Source organism: Zonotrichia albicollis, chromosome 6 (assembly GCF_047830755.1).
Source record: "Zonotrichia albicollis isolate bZonAlb1 chromosome 6, bZonAlb1.hap1, whole genome shotgun sequence".
NCBI classification, from domain to species: domain Eukaryota; kingdom Metazoa; phylum Chordata; class Aves; order Passeriformes; family Passerellidae; genus Zonotrichia; species Zonotrichia albicollis.
Window position 1 is genome coordinate 61,767,211 of NC_133824.1, and position 17,188 is coordinate 61,784,398.

General features: G+C 44.5%; 1 protein-coding gene across 1 annotated transcript; it reads right to left on the reverse strand.

Annotated features, from left to right (window-relative positions):
• Positions 1-1,403: 1,403 nt before the first annotated feature.
• On the reverse strand, positions 1,404-10,294 carry TMX1 (thioredoxin related transmembrane protein 1). The gene is made up of 8 exons (XM_074544090.1): positions 10,045-10,294; positions 9,827-9,942; positions 8,775-8,820; positions 8,108-8,236; positions 4,432-4,477; positions 4,251-4,352; positions 3,923-3,995; positions 1,404-3,538 (listed from the first exon to the last, which is right to left on the reverse strand). The coding sequence occupies exons 1-8, from the start codon at positions 10,206-10,208 to the stop codon at positions 3,360-3,362; spliced, it is 855 nt and encodes a 284-aa protein (XP_074400191.1). The 5' UTR covers positions 10,209-10,294; the 3' UTR covers positions 1,404-3,359.
• Positions 10,295-17,188: the final 6,894 nt, after the last annotated feature.

Here is a 17,188-nt window from a genome sequence, read left to right on the forward strand (position 1 = left end):
TCCCAACCATTTTAATATCTAAAAATATTTCAGTTTGACCCAAACCAGTGCTAAACCCTGAAATGGCTCCTTCCCCATCAATCATGATCACAACTGAAACCCCTGATTTCCAACCCAACCTTTGGCATTAGGACAAACACCAACAGCCAGCAATTCCCAGACATTTCTCTCCTATCTGGCCATTCCCAACCATTTTAATATCTAAATATAAATATTCCAAATAAATATAATATAAATATTCCAACCATTTTAATATCTAAGAATATTTTAGTTTGACCTAAACCAGTGCTAAACCCTGAAATCTCTCCTTCCCCATCAATCATGATCACAACTGAAATCCCTGATTTCCAACCCAACCTTGGGCAATCTGGCAAACATCAACTGCCAACAATTCCCAGACATTTCATTCCTATCTGGCCATTCCCAACCATTTTAATATCTAAATATATTATAAATATTCCAAATAAATATAATATAAATATTCCAACCATTTTAATATCTAAACATATTTCAGTTTGACCTAAACCAGTGCTGAACACTGAAATCTCTCCTTCCCCATCAAGCATGATCACAACTGAAATCCCTGATTTCCAACCCAACCTTTGGCATTAGGGCAAACACCAACAGCCAACAATTCCCAGACATTTCATTCCTATCTGGCCATTCCCAACCATTTTAATATCTAAATATATTATAAATATTCCAAATAAATATAATATAAATATTTCAACCATTTTAATATCTAAAAATATTTCAGTTTGACCTAAACCAGTGCTAAACCCTGAAATCTCTCCTTCCCCATCAAGCATGATCACAACTGAAACCCCTGATTTCCAACCCAACCTTTGGCATTAGGGCAAACCATTGGAACCATCCATCAAAGTGAGGTATCCAATCAGCCCTGACTAAAAATCACTCAGTGCAGCTTTACTTTGAATTGTTATTCACACTTGACTTTTCAAAAAAACATTTTCATAGCTTCAGAGTTACAATTTTTTAATCCATGGAAGCAGCTGTTTTATGACTAAGCAGGAAAAACGTGAGCAATAAAAAATAAAAAGACACAAACACAAGAATCCACAGCTGGTGGTTATTTTTTACTTGAAGACTCTCTGAAAAAACAAAATTATTGTTACATTATTGTCATGAATTCTATCTGGAATGAAACAGGCCTGGTCCAGGTGATATGGAAAGGGCAGTCTGGTTTTTACAAAATTGATATTCAGGAAACATCAAAACACACAAAGGGCAGGCTCTTACACTCAGGTTACACCACTCAGCCTCAGTAAACATCTTTGGAATAGAGATCTTTTTAAAACAACAACAAAAAAAAATCAATCAAGGAACTTAAATATTCACAGGACAAAACCATAATATTGTGAAAAATGTGAAGGGTGAGATGAGCAGAGATAATCCAAGCAGGAGCTGCACAGCTGGGAACAGTCACCCCCACCAGGCAGGTTTGGGGTTTGGTTCTGTGCATAAAGCAGAGAAAAGAAAATAAATTCCTGCTGCAAATTCTGGTTCAAGCAGGAGCCCACAAGCCCAGCACAACAAAGGAAAGGTTGGGTGTTCTTGAAAATGAAAAGTTAGCAGGGTGTCCTCTCTATATTGCACCAAGTTGGGTTGTAACTGAGAAATTAAAAACTTTTGCATTTAGAAAAGCTACATTTAAATAGATCCCAAGTGGAGGGAGCAGAGTTCAGCTTTTAAAACAACTCTTTTTCCTACATTTCTGTCTCCTCCCAAACTGCAAAACCAGCACTGATCCAAGGCAGTGCTGCTCCTTCTCCTCAGTATTTATTTATTTATTGCTTTATTTAGGAGTGACAAAGGCTCAGAGATGGGAACTTTTAGAGAATTTAAGGCAACTCCACAAAACCAACACCTTAAGGGCAATTCTGGCACACAGTGGTTTTCATACCAACGCCAGGAGAGGTTTTAGCTTTAAAAAAGGACAGATTTTAGTCAAAAAAAACCCTTTTAAATATCAGTTTATCTTTCTAACACACAGCACTGAAGTCAAGTCATTCCAGAGCACCAATGTAGAGAAAAGAAACAAAAAAAAGGGGGAAGAATTCAGATGAACAATTAAAAAAACTAAATAACTACAAATAAAAACACTAAAAAACCTAAATAACTACAAATAAAAGCTAAAAACCCATAAAGCTAAACAAACAAAAAAAAATCAGATATAGGCTTGTCAAAAAAAATCTAAATGTGCTCAGTATTAGGCTCATCCTTCCCTTGCAAAAACTTTGGAATTGAATCAAAAGAATATGGAAAACTCTAAAACACTGGTCCAATGGGGATGTGCATTCTTTTTATTTCTATACAGAATGAAAACAAACACCATACAGACAAAAGTAAACTAATTTTTTTTTTTTTAAGAAAAAAAATTAGGTTTAATGTTCCAAAACGATTTTGTGAAAACAGGAAAAAAAAAAAAAAAAAAAAGAAATAGAAAGGAGTTATTTTAAACTACAGCCTGCATGGATTTGCAGCAAGATCTGAGTAAGAAATGATGGATTAAAAACAAGCAGAGCCCTGCTGGCATCCAGGAGGAGGAATGGAGAGGATTTGCACAGAGAAACCTGTGTGTAAACTATTGTCACGTGGGGTCACAGGGACAGACAACACCTCAAGGTGCTGCCTGTCCCTTGTTCCTAGAGAAAATCTATTTTGCCAAGAAGCTCAGAGAGTTTTCTACAGCTTTTTCTGGAAGAGATGGATGCAAGCAGCAGGTTTCTGGTCAGCCAGAGGATCCCACTGCAGGAGTGCTTGTGCTAAGTTGCATTTTGTAAGGAAAAAGGTTGGGGGGGTTTGGAGCACTCGTTGTCATAGCAAAAAGCAATTTTTGTCACATAAAAAACCTCAACTAAAGGAATTTTAGCTCCATAATTAAAGGAACTTTTTCCCTCAGCATTCCTTCAGGGCACAGCTGGAGAGGTTTATACTGACAAGCAGTATAAGAGCAGGGAACCCTTTTGGGAGGTTTAAGCAACAACCAGGTGAGTGCATTTTCCTTGCTAATGCTCCCTAATGCAGGAATGACTCTGGTTTCCATTCTCTTCCAAATAATCCCTAGGGAACAAATCATCCCAGAAGCCACAGCAATTACTCCTTGGCACTTCTCTGCACACAGGCAGGAGAAGTTCCAGCCATTTGCAACAGCAACTTTTCCTTTGGGATACCTGATGCTTTTTTTTTTTATTTTTTATTATTATTATTTCCTCCGAATTCATGAAATGCAGCAACATTAGCAAGCCAGGAGTCATTTGTTCTGTTCAAGCTGGAGGATTTGTCATTGCTCTCCCTTTGAGTGGCTGACTCAGACACCAATGGTGGTGCAAGGGCAGCTATGATTTCTGCAGAGGAGCAGCCCTGGGCGCGGGGCGCTGCCGGACGCCGCTCGGGGATGAGTCTCTCTTGCTCCCCTCCTTCCCCTCTGTCTCCTCATCTGAGACATCTCCCTCATCTCCTCCTTGCTCTTCATACCTGCTCTTCAGCACATGAGCTGACTCTGGACCTTGTTTCCCTCAAGGAGAAAGGAAAAACACACAATAAATGCCATTCTCAAGTCAAATCCACTTTTTTAACACCATGGGCGACACTGAGAGCTCCACTCGATTTCCTCTCCCTGCCCATGTGGAATTTCATGTCTTGCAGGTATGAAAATGCTCTCAAAATTTTTTTTATCCCTAAAACCAGTTTTAAAAATACCCCAGCTTTACTAAAATTTACTAATTTTTTAATCCCAACCCACTATAAACATTAAGGGTGAGGCATCAACCCCAAATGCAAAGTTCTACACTCCACTCCGGGTGTCACATCCTGCAGAACACCAGGATTTCTTTAATATTTTCTAGAAATAAAATTTACCAAACAGCTTCAGTGAATCAGAAGTTTGCTGTGGGCTTACTTGGCTGAGGCTGGAGCTGTGGTGCTCTGTGCTTTTTGGAGGGACAGATGCAGTCTGCCAGGAACACCATCAGCTGAAACCAAAGAAACCCAAGGTGAAATCCCAAACCTTCTGCACACTGCCATCGTTTAGGATGGGAAATTTCCAGATCAAGTCTAAGCATTTACCCTCAGCTGGATCCCATCCAGCTTCCCCTTGGGTTATGGGGGCTCCATCCTGTCCCCATGCCTGTGTTCCAGCTCAGGGTACCCCAAAACCCACCCCAAAACTGAGGTGGAGGCAGCACCAGTGGCACCAAGTCACCACCAGCCCCAAGGGCAGCACTTACAAGTCCCAGGACCATTCCTAAGAACAGAGTTGCCAATCCAAAAACAGCATAGGAGCCCCAGACTGGTATTCCAAGATTTTCTGTTAAATAGCCATGGCAATGCTGGAATAAAAAAAAATAATTTCAGGAAGAGCTGGATTTCATATTGAGGAGGAAATGAAGTGGGGATGTGAGCAAATACCCTGATCCACATGGACAGCTTGAACAAGGCTGACATGCTGCTCATCCTGAAACAAAGCAGAGAAAAAGAACTGAGAACACTTAAAATCTTAAAAAGAGAACACTTTAAAATCTTTAAAACACTGAGAACACCTTAAAATCTTAAAAAGAGAACACTGAGAACAATTTAAAATCTTTAAAACACAAATTTTCCCCCAGCTCCTGTAAGAATGTCACCTTCCCTTTCCTGCCTGGATAATTCCTTTGCCTGCCCCTCTGCCATAATTTCAGCCTGAAACTTGTGTGAAACAACCTCAGGTCGTACATGGACAGCTGTAAATTCCCAGATTTCTTTAACTTGGATCTGCTGAATCCAAGTTAAAGTTAATCCAAGTGAATTTCATGTGCCTTTTCTGTTCTGTCTGGATCAATGCTCTCTGAGAAGCCAACTGGAACTCCAGTGATATTAAGAAAGAAGCACCAATAGGTTTTATTAAAACAAAAAAAAATTAGCTATTAAAAGAAAATCAGGTTTCAAGAGCTGAGAGAGCCTCAGACACTTAAGTTTGGTGTCTGAGTACATAATAAGAAGAAAACTTGTTAATGCTGAGTTAATACCCAGTTTCACACATTAAAAAACACAAGAGTTTGTAAGAGAAACTCCCTGACAGCCAGGAATTCCTTTCATACATCACACCCAAATTTGTTTTGACAGTTTGAACCCATTCCCCTTTTTCCTGTCAGTTTCTGATGGAGAATCCCTCTTTTTTGGGATTTCCTCCAGACAGTGGAAGAATTTTCCCAGGATTTAGCTGGGCAAAACCATCTCAGTGCCACAGAAACCAAGGGTCAGCAAGGTCCCACAAGAGTTTAGGAAACTTCTTCAAGCCTTAAAGGAAACCTTGCTGGGGACATCTCTGTTATGGTGACAATGCTCAGGTCACCCTGCTATGGTGACAATGCTCAGGTCACCCTGCTATGGTGACACTGCTCAGGTCACTGCTATGGTGACAATGCTCAGGTCACTGATATGGTGACACTGCTCAGGTCACCCCTGCTATGGTGACAATGCTCAGGTCACCCTGCTATGGTGACAATGCTCAGGTCACCCCTGCTATGGTGACAATGCTCAGGTCACCCTGCTATGGTGACAGTGCTCAGGTCACTGCTATGGTGACAATGCTCAGGTCACTGCTATGGTGACAGTGCTCAGGTCACTGCTTTGGTGACAATGCTCAGGTCACCTCTGTTATGGTGACAGAGCTCAGGTCACTGCTATGGTGACAATGCTCAGGTCACCCCTGCTATGGTGACAATGCTCAGGTCACTGCTTTGGTGACAGTGCTCAGGTCACTGCTATGGTGACAGTGCTCAGGTCACTGCTATGGTGACAGTGCTCAGGTCACCCTGCTATGGTGACACTGCTCAGGTCACTGCTATGGTGACACTGCTCAGGTCACCCTGCTATGGTGACACTGCTCAGGTCACCCCTGCTATGGTGACAGTGCTCAGGTCACTGCTTTGGTGACAATGCTCAGGTCACTGCTATGGTGACACTGCTCAGGTCACCCTGCTATGGTGACAGTGCTCAGGTCACCCTGCTATGGTGACAATGCTCAGGTCACCCTGCTTTGGTGACACTGCTCAGGTCACCCTGCTATGGTGACAGTGCTCAGGTCACCTCTGTTATGGTGACACTGCTCAGGTCACTGCTATGGTGACAATGCTCAGGTCACTGCTATGGTGACAGTGCTCAGGTCACCCCTACTATGGTGACACTGCTCAGGTCACTGCTATGGTGACAGTGCTCAGGTCACCTCTGTTATGGTGACAATGCTCAGGTCACCCTGCTATGGTGACACTGCTCAGGTCACTGCTATGGTGACAGTGCTCAGGTCACCCCTGCTATGGTGACACTGCTCAGGTCACCTCTGTTATGGTGACAATGCTCAGGTCACTGCTATGGTGACACTGCTCAGGTCACCCCTGCTACGGTGACAATGCTCAGGTCACACTGCTATGGTGACAGTGCTCAGGTCACTGCTATGGTGACACTGCTCAGATCACCCAGCTATGGTGACAGTGCTCAGGTCACTGCTATGGTGACAGTGCTCAGATCACCCAGCTATGGTGACAGTGCTCAGGTCACTGCTATGGTGACACTGCTCAGGTCACCCCTGCTATGGTGACAGTGCTCAGGTCACTGCTTTGGTGACACTGCTCAGGTCACCCCTGCTATGGTGACAGTGCTCAGGTCACCCTGCTATGGTGACACTGCTCAGGTCACTGCTATGGTGACAGTGCTCAGGTCACCCTGCTATGGTGACAATGCTCAGGTCACTGCTATGGTGACAGTGCTCAGGTCACCCCTGCTATGGTGACAGTGCTCAGGTCACTGCTATGGTGACAGTGCTCAGGTCACCCTGCTATGGTGACACTGCTCAGGTCACTGCTATGGTGACAGTGCTCAGGTCACTGCTATGGTGACAATGCTCAGGTCACCTCAGCTATGGTGACAGTGCTCAGGTCACTGCTTTGGTGACAATGCTCAGGTCACTGCTTTGGTGACAATGCTCAGGTCACTGCTATGGTGACAATGCTCAGGTCACCTCTGTTATGGTGACAATGCTCAGGTCACCCTGCTATGGTGACAATGCTCAGGTCACCTCAGCTATCATGACAATGCTCAGGTCACCCTGCTATGGTGACAATGCTCAGGTCACTGCTATGGTGACAGTGCTCAGGTCACTGCTATGGTGACAATGCTCAGGTCACCCTGCTATGGTGACAATGCTCAGGTCACCTCTGTTATGGTGACACTGCTCAGGTCACCCTGCTATGGTGACAATGCTCAGGTCACCTCAGCTATCATGACAATGCTCAGGTCACTGCTATGGTGACAGTGCTCAGGTCACTGCTTTGGTGACACTGCTCAGGTCACTGCTTTGGTGACAGTGCTCAGGTCACCCTGCCATGGTGACAATGCTCAGGTCACCCTGCTTTGGTGACACTGCTCAGGTCACCCCTGCTATGGTGACACTGCTCAGGTCACCCTGTTATGGTGACAATGCTCAGGTCACTGCTATGGTGACAGTGCTCAGGTTACACTGCTATGGTGACAGTGCTCAGGTTACACTGCTATGGTGACACTGCTCAGGTCACTGCTATGGTGACAACCCTCAGGTCACCCTGCTATGGTGACACTGCTCAGGTCACTGCTATGGTGACAGTGCTCAGGTCACCCTGCTATGGTGACAATGCTCAGGTCACCTCTGTTATGGTGACACTGCTGAGGTCACTGCTATGGTGACACTGCTCAGGTCACCCTGCTATGGTGACAGTGCTCAGGTCACTGCTATGGTGAGTGTGCTCAGGTCACTGCTATGGTGACAGTGCTCAGGTCACCCCTGGTATGGTGACACTGCTCAGGACACCTCAGCTATGGTGACAATGCTCAGGTCACCCTGCTATGGTCACACTGCTCAGGTCACCCCTGTTATGGTGACAATGCTCAGGTCACCCTGCTATGGTGACAATGCTCAGGTCACCCTGCTATGGTGACAACCCTGCCACAGCTGAGGCAGAATTGGGACACCCACCCAGACATTCCCACAGCTCCTGCCCACACAGAGCTGGGAGCAGGACACAGCTCAGCACATCTGATAATAAATTCCTACAAAAAACAACCCAAAACTTACAGGAAAGAGGAAGGCCCGAACCAGGAGGACACTGGTTCAATGGATTTCCACTCCTTATCATTGATGAAGTTAATGAAGGCAGCTTTATTCCTGGCTCCCTGGTATCTCCTGAACTCTCCATCTTTGCAGCTGTAAAACAACACCACCACCACCAAAATCCTTTATTTGATATGATCCAAGCACCAAGGGCAGCATCCAACAAACCCCCTCCCATCTCCTTGTCTATTTTTTACACATTCACTTTTTCAGTGTTAGTTCTTTTTAGCTGATATTGCCCCTAAAAAATATTTTCCAAACGCCTGGACTAACTCCAAGTTATTTCCAGAACACCTTGGCTAGCTTTAGGCTGTGATTCCATAAAAAAAAAAATAATAAAGATAATGATCTTCCTAAAGCCCTTGCCACACACCTGCACTGAAGATCAACCTACAGAGAAAGGATTGCAAAACAGAAACACCCATGAAAAGGCAGAATAAATAAGGCCTGAAGGGAAAGGAAAAGAAATCATCTGGCAGCACAAGGTCACAGTGGGTGAGAAGGTGAATGTGCCAGTGAAAAGCAGCTCCTATTCTTAAAGAGCATAATAAATCTCATTTATTTGCCCCCCAAAACAGAGAAAAAAATGCCCACTGTCACCCCAAAAACCCCTGTAGCCCTGCGTACTTACTGATAGATGGTAGGGAGGGCTGTGATGATAAATCGTCCACTTAATCCTGTAAGAAAAGTTGTTTTGAGAGTATTTTGAGTATTTTTATGGAAAAAAAGAGGCAAGGAATGCTGAAACACCCCAAAATACAACAACAGGCCTAGGTATCAATATTTCCATGCAATCTACCACAACTTTGTGCATGTCAAAGCAGCACACATTTAAAAAACGATCCGCGAACAAAGAGCAAAATGGGGAAAATGAGATATCCAGGGATAACAGCTCCATTGGGCTCTTTTGGCTGCAGCTCTTCAGAGGGAGAGGCTCTCCTTTGCAAACTGGATCTGCAGCCTCCAGAAACCCTGAGGAAAATAACCCACGTGAGGCAAGCTTCAAAAGTAAAGCTGCTCTGGAGAAAGAGATCAGCATGGGGAAGGGCAGGCTTACAAATCCCACAGGGACAGGAGAGCTCCAAGAGAGGTTCGCGAGAGGTTCACGAGATTTTCAGGAAGTTTCAGGACAGGGAGAGCAGATTGTTTGCACTTCCTTCTACCAGCCAAAGGAGGGACTGGAATAGCAAGGCTGAAACTTTGTTTTTTGCTTTAAAAGTACGGCCAAAAATCTCCTTGAAATCGTGCTCTGGAGAAAACCTCTCATTCTTTTTACGCATTATAGTCTATGCATTTTATTTATTCTGTTCATTCAATTATATTTATTTGATCTGCTATCTGACAGTCTCGTTCCTGTGTGAAAGCTGGCCCAGGGTGCCCAGAGCAGCTGTCCCTGGATCCCTGAAGTGCTCCAGGCCAGGCTGGACAGGGTTTGGTTTGGTGGAAGGTGCGGTAGGGTTGGAATGAGATGATCTTCAAGGTCCTCCCAAGCAAAACATTTTCTGGTTCCCATTAAGCAACATCAGGGCGTTGAGTCACGCAGCTAGAGATGAGTAAAACACTTTTATTACCCCTGTTAATTCTGCCCGCCTCCCACAAGCACACATGGGAGATGAGCACCCCCAAACCCCTCAGCCGCCCAGATCCCGGCGGGGTTCGGGAGCCCTGCCCAGCCCCTCTCACCCGGCTGCTCGGTCACATCCACTTTGGCCACGTTCACGCCCAGGTCCTCTCCCCACTCGGCGAACTTCTCCCACTCGGGCTGCAGGCTCTCGCAGGCGGGGCACCAGGGCGCGTAGCTGCGGGAGCGGCACAGCGCGGTCACCCCACATGGACCCCACAAACCCCACACGGACCCTCACACCGCCCCGGCACCCCCCGGCGCGCCGCTCCCCACTCACAACTCCACCATCCACTCGTCCTGCAGCAGCTCCCGCCACATGCCGTCCGACAGCACCTTCACGGGGCTCGGCCTGCCCCGGGCGGCGGCGGCGGCAAACGCCAGGCAGAGCAGAGCGCAGAGCGGAGCCCTCAGCGCGGCCCCGGCCCGGCCCGGCGCCGCCATCTTGGGCCGCCCCCCCCCTTCCGCCTTCCCCGGCGCGTCACGGCCGGGCCCGCCCTGAGGGGAACGGGGAGGCGGCACCGGGAACCGGGAACCGGAGCGGCGGGGAGCGGGAGGGGATGGAGGGATAGGAGTCCGGGAATGGTGGGGAGTGGGACGGATTGGAATCGGAAGGTATTGCAGTCCTGGAATGGTGGGGATTGGAGTCGGAAGGGATTGGAATCCTGGAGTTGTTGGGATTGGAAGGGATTGGAATGGATTGGAGTCCTGGAATGACCGGGAATGAAATTAATTGGAGTCCTGGAATGATCGGGACTGGAATCCTGCAGTGGTTGGGATTGGAATGGATTGGAGTCCTGGAATGGTCGGGATTGGGAGGGATTGGAATCGGAAGGGATTGGAATTGGAAAGGATTGCAGTCCTAGAATGATTGGGACTGGAAGGGATTGGAATCATGGAGTGGAAGGGATTTGAATGGATTGAAATCCTGGAATGGTCCTGATTTGGAAGTGATTGGAATCCTGGAGTGGTCAGAATTGGAAGGGATTGCAGTTGGAAAGTATTGCAATCCTGGAATGGAATGCATTGGAATCCTGGAATGGTGGGGATTGGAAGGGATTGGAATTGATTGGGATCCTAGGATGGTTGGGATTGGAATGGATTGGAGTCCTGGAAGGGTTGGGATTGGAAGGGATTGGAATCCCAGCTTGTCCCACCCTCTGCCATGGCAGGCACCCCTCGAGCCAGGTGCTGTGAGGAATGGATTGGAGTCCTGGAATGCCTTCTGATGCATCCTTTCTTCAGTATAGTTTAGTATAGCATTCTTCAATATAATATCATAAAATAATAAATCAGTCTTCTGAGCACATGGAGTCAAATTGTCATCTCTGCCCTCGTCCTGGGGACCCTCCCAACCACCACACCCGAGTGCTTAATTCTCAGGGAGAAGGTCAATGTTAAAAAACAGACAAATCCCACATCAGCTCACTCCTGTCCCTCACCACCTGAAGCATTTCCAGGGAAGGAACCTCTTTTTCCATATGCACATACTTTTTTAACACAATTTTTTCCCCAGCTCCTGTGGTAATGTCACCTTCTCTTTCCTGCCTAGATAATTTCTTTGCCTGCCCTTTTGCCATAATTTCATATCTCACATTTCAGAGCCTTGCCAGCCATTGAGAGGTGCAGGAAAAAAAAAAGAATAAATCAGCATTTGGTTGGTTGTTTTTTTTTTTTTAATTTTATCTTATTTGAGCAACTTTTCTATAGTACAACGTGTATGTTCCTGTCTGTAGGAGAACAGGCATTATCAAGGACTTGTTATTCATTGATTCAGCACTCGGGAATAAATCACTGCTTGCAGCACTCTGCTGACTGCTGTTTTAGGCATAATTGAATTTTTGAAATTTGTTATTGATAATCCATGAATATTCCATTCTGCATCAGCAATCAGGTGAAATGCAAAGTGCTGGCTCTGCGTAACAACTGGACTCAATGATCCTGAAGGTCCTTTCCAACCTGAACACTTCTGTGAATTCTGTGATTATCCCTGACAATTTGAGATACGTGTTGTGTAACCATGTGTAAATAACTTTACCACTGTGAATAAAAAGATTTCTTCAAAGGCACACCGAGCTCCCTATGGGAACAGCTTGAAAAACCCTGAAAATTATGACTTCATACCTCCCCTGCCTGGTTCCAGGAATTATTTTAAGTGTAATGACTGCTCTGAATTACTTTTATCTCAGTTATTAATATGACATTGACATTGCCTTGTTTCTTTGTGAAGTTTTGAGAACAAGAAAGCCTCAGCCTTATCTTGGAGGCATCTCCCTGCAGCCTGCTCCCCTCAGCCCTCCCAAGCTGACAGGAGAAATATTTGCCTCATCTTTCAAGGTTCATGGCAGGATAAAGAGAGGTAATTGCCAAGTGACCTCAAGAGAGAAACACATCTTTCATTATTTTATTATTTTCCATGTTCTTTTTCGGTGCTGCCACACAGAGGCACAGTTGAGGCTGCTTCTAAAGGGAAAGAGTGAAAGAAGAAAATTCTTTTTGGTTATGAATTACCTGGATTTTCTGCTGGGGATACCTCATCACCTTTCAAGGCTTTTTCTTTATCTAAGAATTCATTGTTTATATTTTTTTCCTAAGGTAAAGGGGATTTTCTGGTCAGTTTAAAACTTCCCACCAACACACAACCACAAATTGATCAAGGCTGGGGTTACAAAAGCACCACCACCAAACCAAAATTTAAAAGTCTTTCAGTTTCATGAAAATAATTGTCCATTTAGAGTGAGCACTAGTGGTGCACAGGAAGAAGCACAAGCCCAGATAATTGTTTGACGGAGGGAAAATCATGAAAAACTTAACCTGGTCTAGTGGAAGGGGCTTGGAACAAGGTGAATTTTGAGTGTTTCCAACCCAAAACATTCTGGGATATTTTGGGATATATTCTCCTGTCCACAGAGCTCCTGGGGTTTGATACAGGATGAAGGATGATGAAATGACAGAGGCCTGTGTCATCAAGAAATCATCTTTTCTTGATGATGTCTGTGCCTCATAAAATCAGATGTTTCAGGTAGGAGTGGGAATGGAAGGACTCAGCTCCCTTTGGGCTGAAAATAAAAATAAAAAATACTCAAACACTCAAATGCCTCAATATTGTCCCCAAAGCTAAAGCCACAGAGATGAACAAATCCTACAAACTCACTCCATTCTGTAAGTGTTCAAAACCACTTAAAAAAACGGCACACAAATTGACTCACTGGGTTTCTTTTTTGGATTTCCTGCTGGGGACATCCCATCACCTTCCAAGGCTTTTTCTTTATCTAAAATTCATTGTTTATGTTTTTTCCTAAGGTAAAGGGGATTTTCTGGTCAGTTTAAAACTTCCCACCAACACACAACCACAAATTGATCAAGGCTGGGCTTACAAAAGCACCACCACCAAACCAAAATTTAAAAGTCTTTCAGTTTCATGAAAATAATTGTCCATTTAGAGTGAGCACTAGTGGTGCACAGGAAGAAGCACAAGCTCAGATAATTGTTTGACAGAGGGAAAATCATGAAAAACTTAACCTGGTGTCCCTACCCAGGACAAGGTGGATTTTGAGTGTTTCCAACCCAAAACATTCTGGGATATTTTGGGATATATTCTCCTGTCCACAGAGCTTTTGGGGTTTGATACAGGATGAAGGATGATGAAAAAAGAGAGGCCTGTGTCATCAAGAAATCATCTTTTCTTGGTGATGTCTGTGCCTCATAAATTCAGATGCTTCAGGTAGGAATGGGAATGGAAGGACTCAGCTCCCTTTGGGCTGAAAATAAAAATAAAAAATACTCAAACACTCAAATGCCTCAATGTTGTCCCCAAAGCTAAAGCCACAGAGATGAACAAATCCTACAAACTCCATTCTCTAAGTGCTCAAAACCACTTAAAAAAATTGCACGCAAATTGACTCACCAGGTTCCTTTTTTGCAGAATGTTAATTCATTTATATTTTAAATCAGAACAAATTGAAGCAGTTCTATTTTTCCTTATTTTATCTTTTTTTTTCTCTCTATTTTTTAAGGATGATGAAATGAGAGAGGCCTGTGTCATCAAGAAATCAGCTTTCCTTGGTGATGTCTGTGCCTCATAAATTCAGATGCTTCAGGTAGGAATGGAAAGACTCAGCTTCCTTTAGGCTTTGCTTTTTTTGAGCTGAAAATAAAAATAAAAATACTTGAACCTCAAATGTTGTCCCCAAAGCTAAAGCCACAGAGATGAACAAATCCTACAAACTCCATTCTCTAAGTGCTCAAAACCACTTTAAAAAATGGCACACAAATTGACTCACCGGGTTTCTTTTTTGCAGAATGTTAATGCATTTATATTTTAAATCAGAACAAATTGAAGCAGTTCTATTTTTCCTTATTTTATCTTTTTTTTTCTCTCTATTTTTAAGGATGATGAAATGAGAGAGGCCTGTGTCATCAAGAAATCAGCTTTCCTTGGTGATGTCTGCCTCATAAATTCAGATAAATTCAAATTTTTTTGTGAATTTATCTGAATTTATCTGAATTTTAAATTTCAAATTTTTTCAGATAAATTCAAATTCAAATTTTTAAATTTAGCATTAAAAAAAATAAAGGTCAAGACGTAATTATCGCTCTGTGGCTCAGGATTTCATTACAGCGATTCCATATATTAATTTTTTTTTTTTTCCTACAGAAAAATCCTGTATTTCACAGGAAAGAATTCATCCTGGACTGAAACTCCCAGAGGTGCCAGTGACTTCTCAGGAGCCCCACTGGGCTTGGTGAATGTGGAAAGGATTAACAGAATCCTCTCTTCCTGCTTGGAAAAAACAGGAAGAGTTTTTTCCAAGCAGGAAACCCCTCTGGAAATCACATTCCCATCCAACAAGCCCATTCCTCCTGTTCCACAGCACCTGAGCTGCCCCAGCCAAGCTTCACAGGGTGTTCAAGAATTCAAGGTTTTGGGAGCAGAGCAATCACTTTGCTGTTTCCTACTTTGGAAGACCTCAGAATTATTCTCACGGTCCTCTCTGAGCTAAGAAACCCCAGTAACTGCTGATTATTCAGTAATTAAGAGTCTCTCTGGGGTCGTAATTGTGAGTGTGGCCTCTCCCCGTTGCTGTGTGCAGCAGTTTCCTCAATGCCCAAACAAATTCTCTCCTTCCCATTTGACTGGATTACAAAATTGCTTTAAACTCCGAGGAGATGATGAGGAAAAGTGTGGCTCTGCACAGGAGTTACCATGGGAACTGAAGTAGGGAGAGATCTTTGTAAACCACAAGTCAAGCAGATTGTGTTTCAGACAATTAATATTGTCTTGTTCATTAGCTTTAACTCTTCTGTGCTCTGCTCCAAAGTAGATTTTTTTCTCTTTTTCTGTGTCAAAGAGGTTCTGCTTCCCTGAGGATTCATCCCTCATTTGTGGAGAGCCTGGTTTAAGCACGGCTTAAAGAAAGAGGCCATGAAGGTATTCAGCTGAGGGAAATATAGAAGTCTGCTGTAAAGCAGCCTTTCCCAGGCTTGATCCTGTAAATAATTAGGTTCTCAGCCACCTTTTATATAAACAACAAGATTCTCAGACCGTTCTGTCCTTGGCTGCTACTGGGAACAGACGGCCAGTCTGGGAATAGATATGAAGGTTTTGAGAACCTTTCATATCATGGTGTGAACACTGATCTTGGTTTCAGTAAACTAACTTCAGGTATTGTAAACAAAAGGAGGAGCTGAAGTTTTCTCTACAGCCTATCAGGAGCTCAGATTTTGCAATATGCATGAAGTGAATTAACACTGTTATAAAAAGTGCCTGATTGATGAATAAAGTGGAGTCAGATGCTAAACCAACAAAGGTGGTCGCTCCCTCACTTCAACACTCATTCTCCTGCAAGGCCACCTTGCATCCCTGGTTAGCTTCAGCTTCCCCTTCTGCTTTGGTTTTGGGGCTGGGGACATCTCTGGGGACATCCAGTGGGATTTGGTTTGGGATTGGGATGTAAATGTGGGGAGAAGTGTCAAGGCTCCCACCCTGTCACTGCAACCAGGACTGAGCATCTCCCACTGCTTCTCCTGCATGAACCCCTCTGCTCTCTTTTCTAACACCTTGGACTCCTCAAATCTTCTTTTCTTCTAATTCCATGGTTGGCACTTTAGGGAGGAGCAGCTGAGAACTGCCCCAGTCCCAGGAGCTGTCCCTTGCTCTGCTCTTTTTCCAAACCTCATTTTCCTCCTCTCAGCCCCCATCCCATCTCCTGCCTTCTCTCCCCCCTGCCCTCTCCCAGCATCCTGCCATCCTCTGACTCTCCCCTCACAGCACATCTTTAAGGTATCACACCTTAAAAATAATCATTATTTTTTATAATTATTAAAAATAAATTAATGTCCTTATTTTCCTTCAGCCCCCTGCCTGACTCTGTGAACAGGAGGAATTCCCCTCCCAAGGGAATTCAACATTCGTGTGTTTAAAAAGCAAACTCCTCCTCCCCTGTGTGCTGCTGACCTCCTTCCCTCTCCTGGATGTGGAATTACTCATTTTCCCTGGGGCTGATCCATCACTTTGTTGTTTCAGCTCTTCACAAACAATATTTGTGTCCCACCAGAGGCAAAAGCTGAGTTTAGGCAAAACTTCTTCATTTTCCAGCTGCTGCTCTGATCACAGGGTCTCAATCCCCCTTTTTCCACAATCCCTCCTGCAGCCACAGTCCATCACCTGGGAAAAGGCAAGAGCCAAACCACCAAATTTCCAAGTTTCTAATAAAAATCAAGGAAGAGTGGGACAACCTCAGAGAACCCCTGGGGAGAATTAGCATTGCATGAGGCAAACCTCCTCCTTCCCCCAGCTCCAGTCTGCAAGTGCTGAACTGATTTTGGCAGAAACCTTCCAGAATATTTGTTCTGGAATCTATCAGTGGGCAAGGTTTCAGCTCAGGGAGATGAGAAGAGGCTGGAAGCAGAGGCTGGCAGTGGGAAATGAAATGTTGGGCAGCCAGAAATGGAGGTGTTGGCATTTCCTCTGCAGATTTTGCTGCAAAATATGAACAAACCAGAGAGTGCAGAGTTAAAAACACAGGCTAAGGAGAGCCAGAGGAAAATGACCACTTTCCTGCCCTCCAAATCCTTCCTTGTCCAGATGTCAATCCCTTCTGACCTGCTGGTTTTCCATCCCTTTGCACCAGCGTGAAGGTTGCTCCTGGTTCTGGGAGACAGCAGATGTTGTGCTGATTGAAGCCCATTTTGCTGTGTTTTAGTGACAAAAAAAACCCCTAAATTAAAACTGTTTTAATATCATTTCCCCCTCTATGTCTTTGGCCACCCTGAGGCCAGCACAGGAATCTGCCTCAGGGTGGCCAAAGACATGGACCGGGAAATTATATTAAAGCAGTTTCCTTGTAAAATGCCACTGTCTGGGAAGGTATTTTTTTGTGCTGATTTAGGAGCTCCAGAGGAGCTGATTTAGGGGAGCTGAT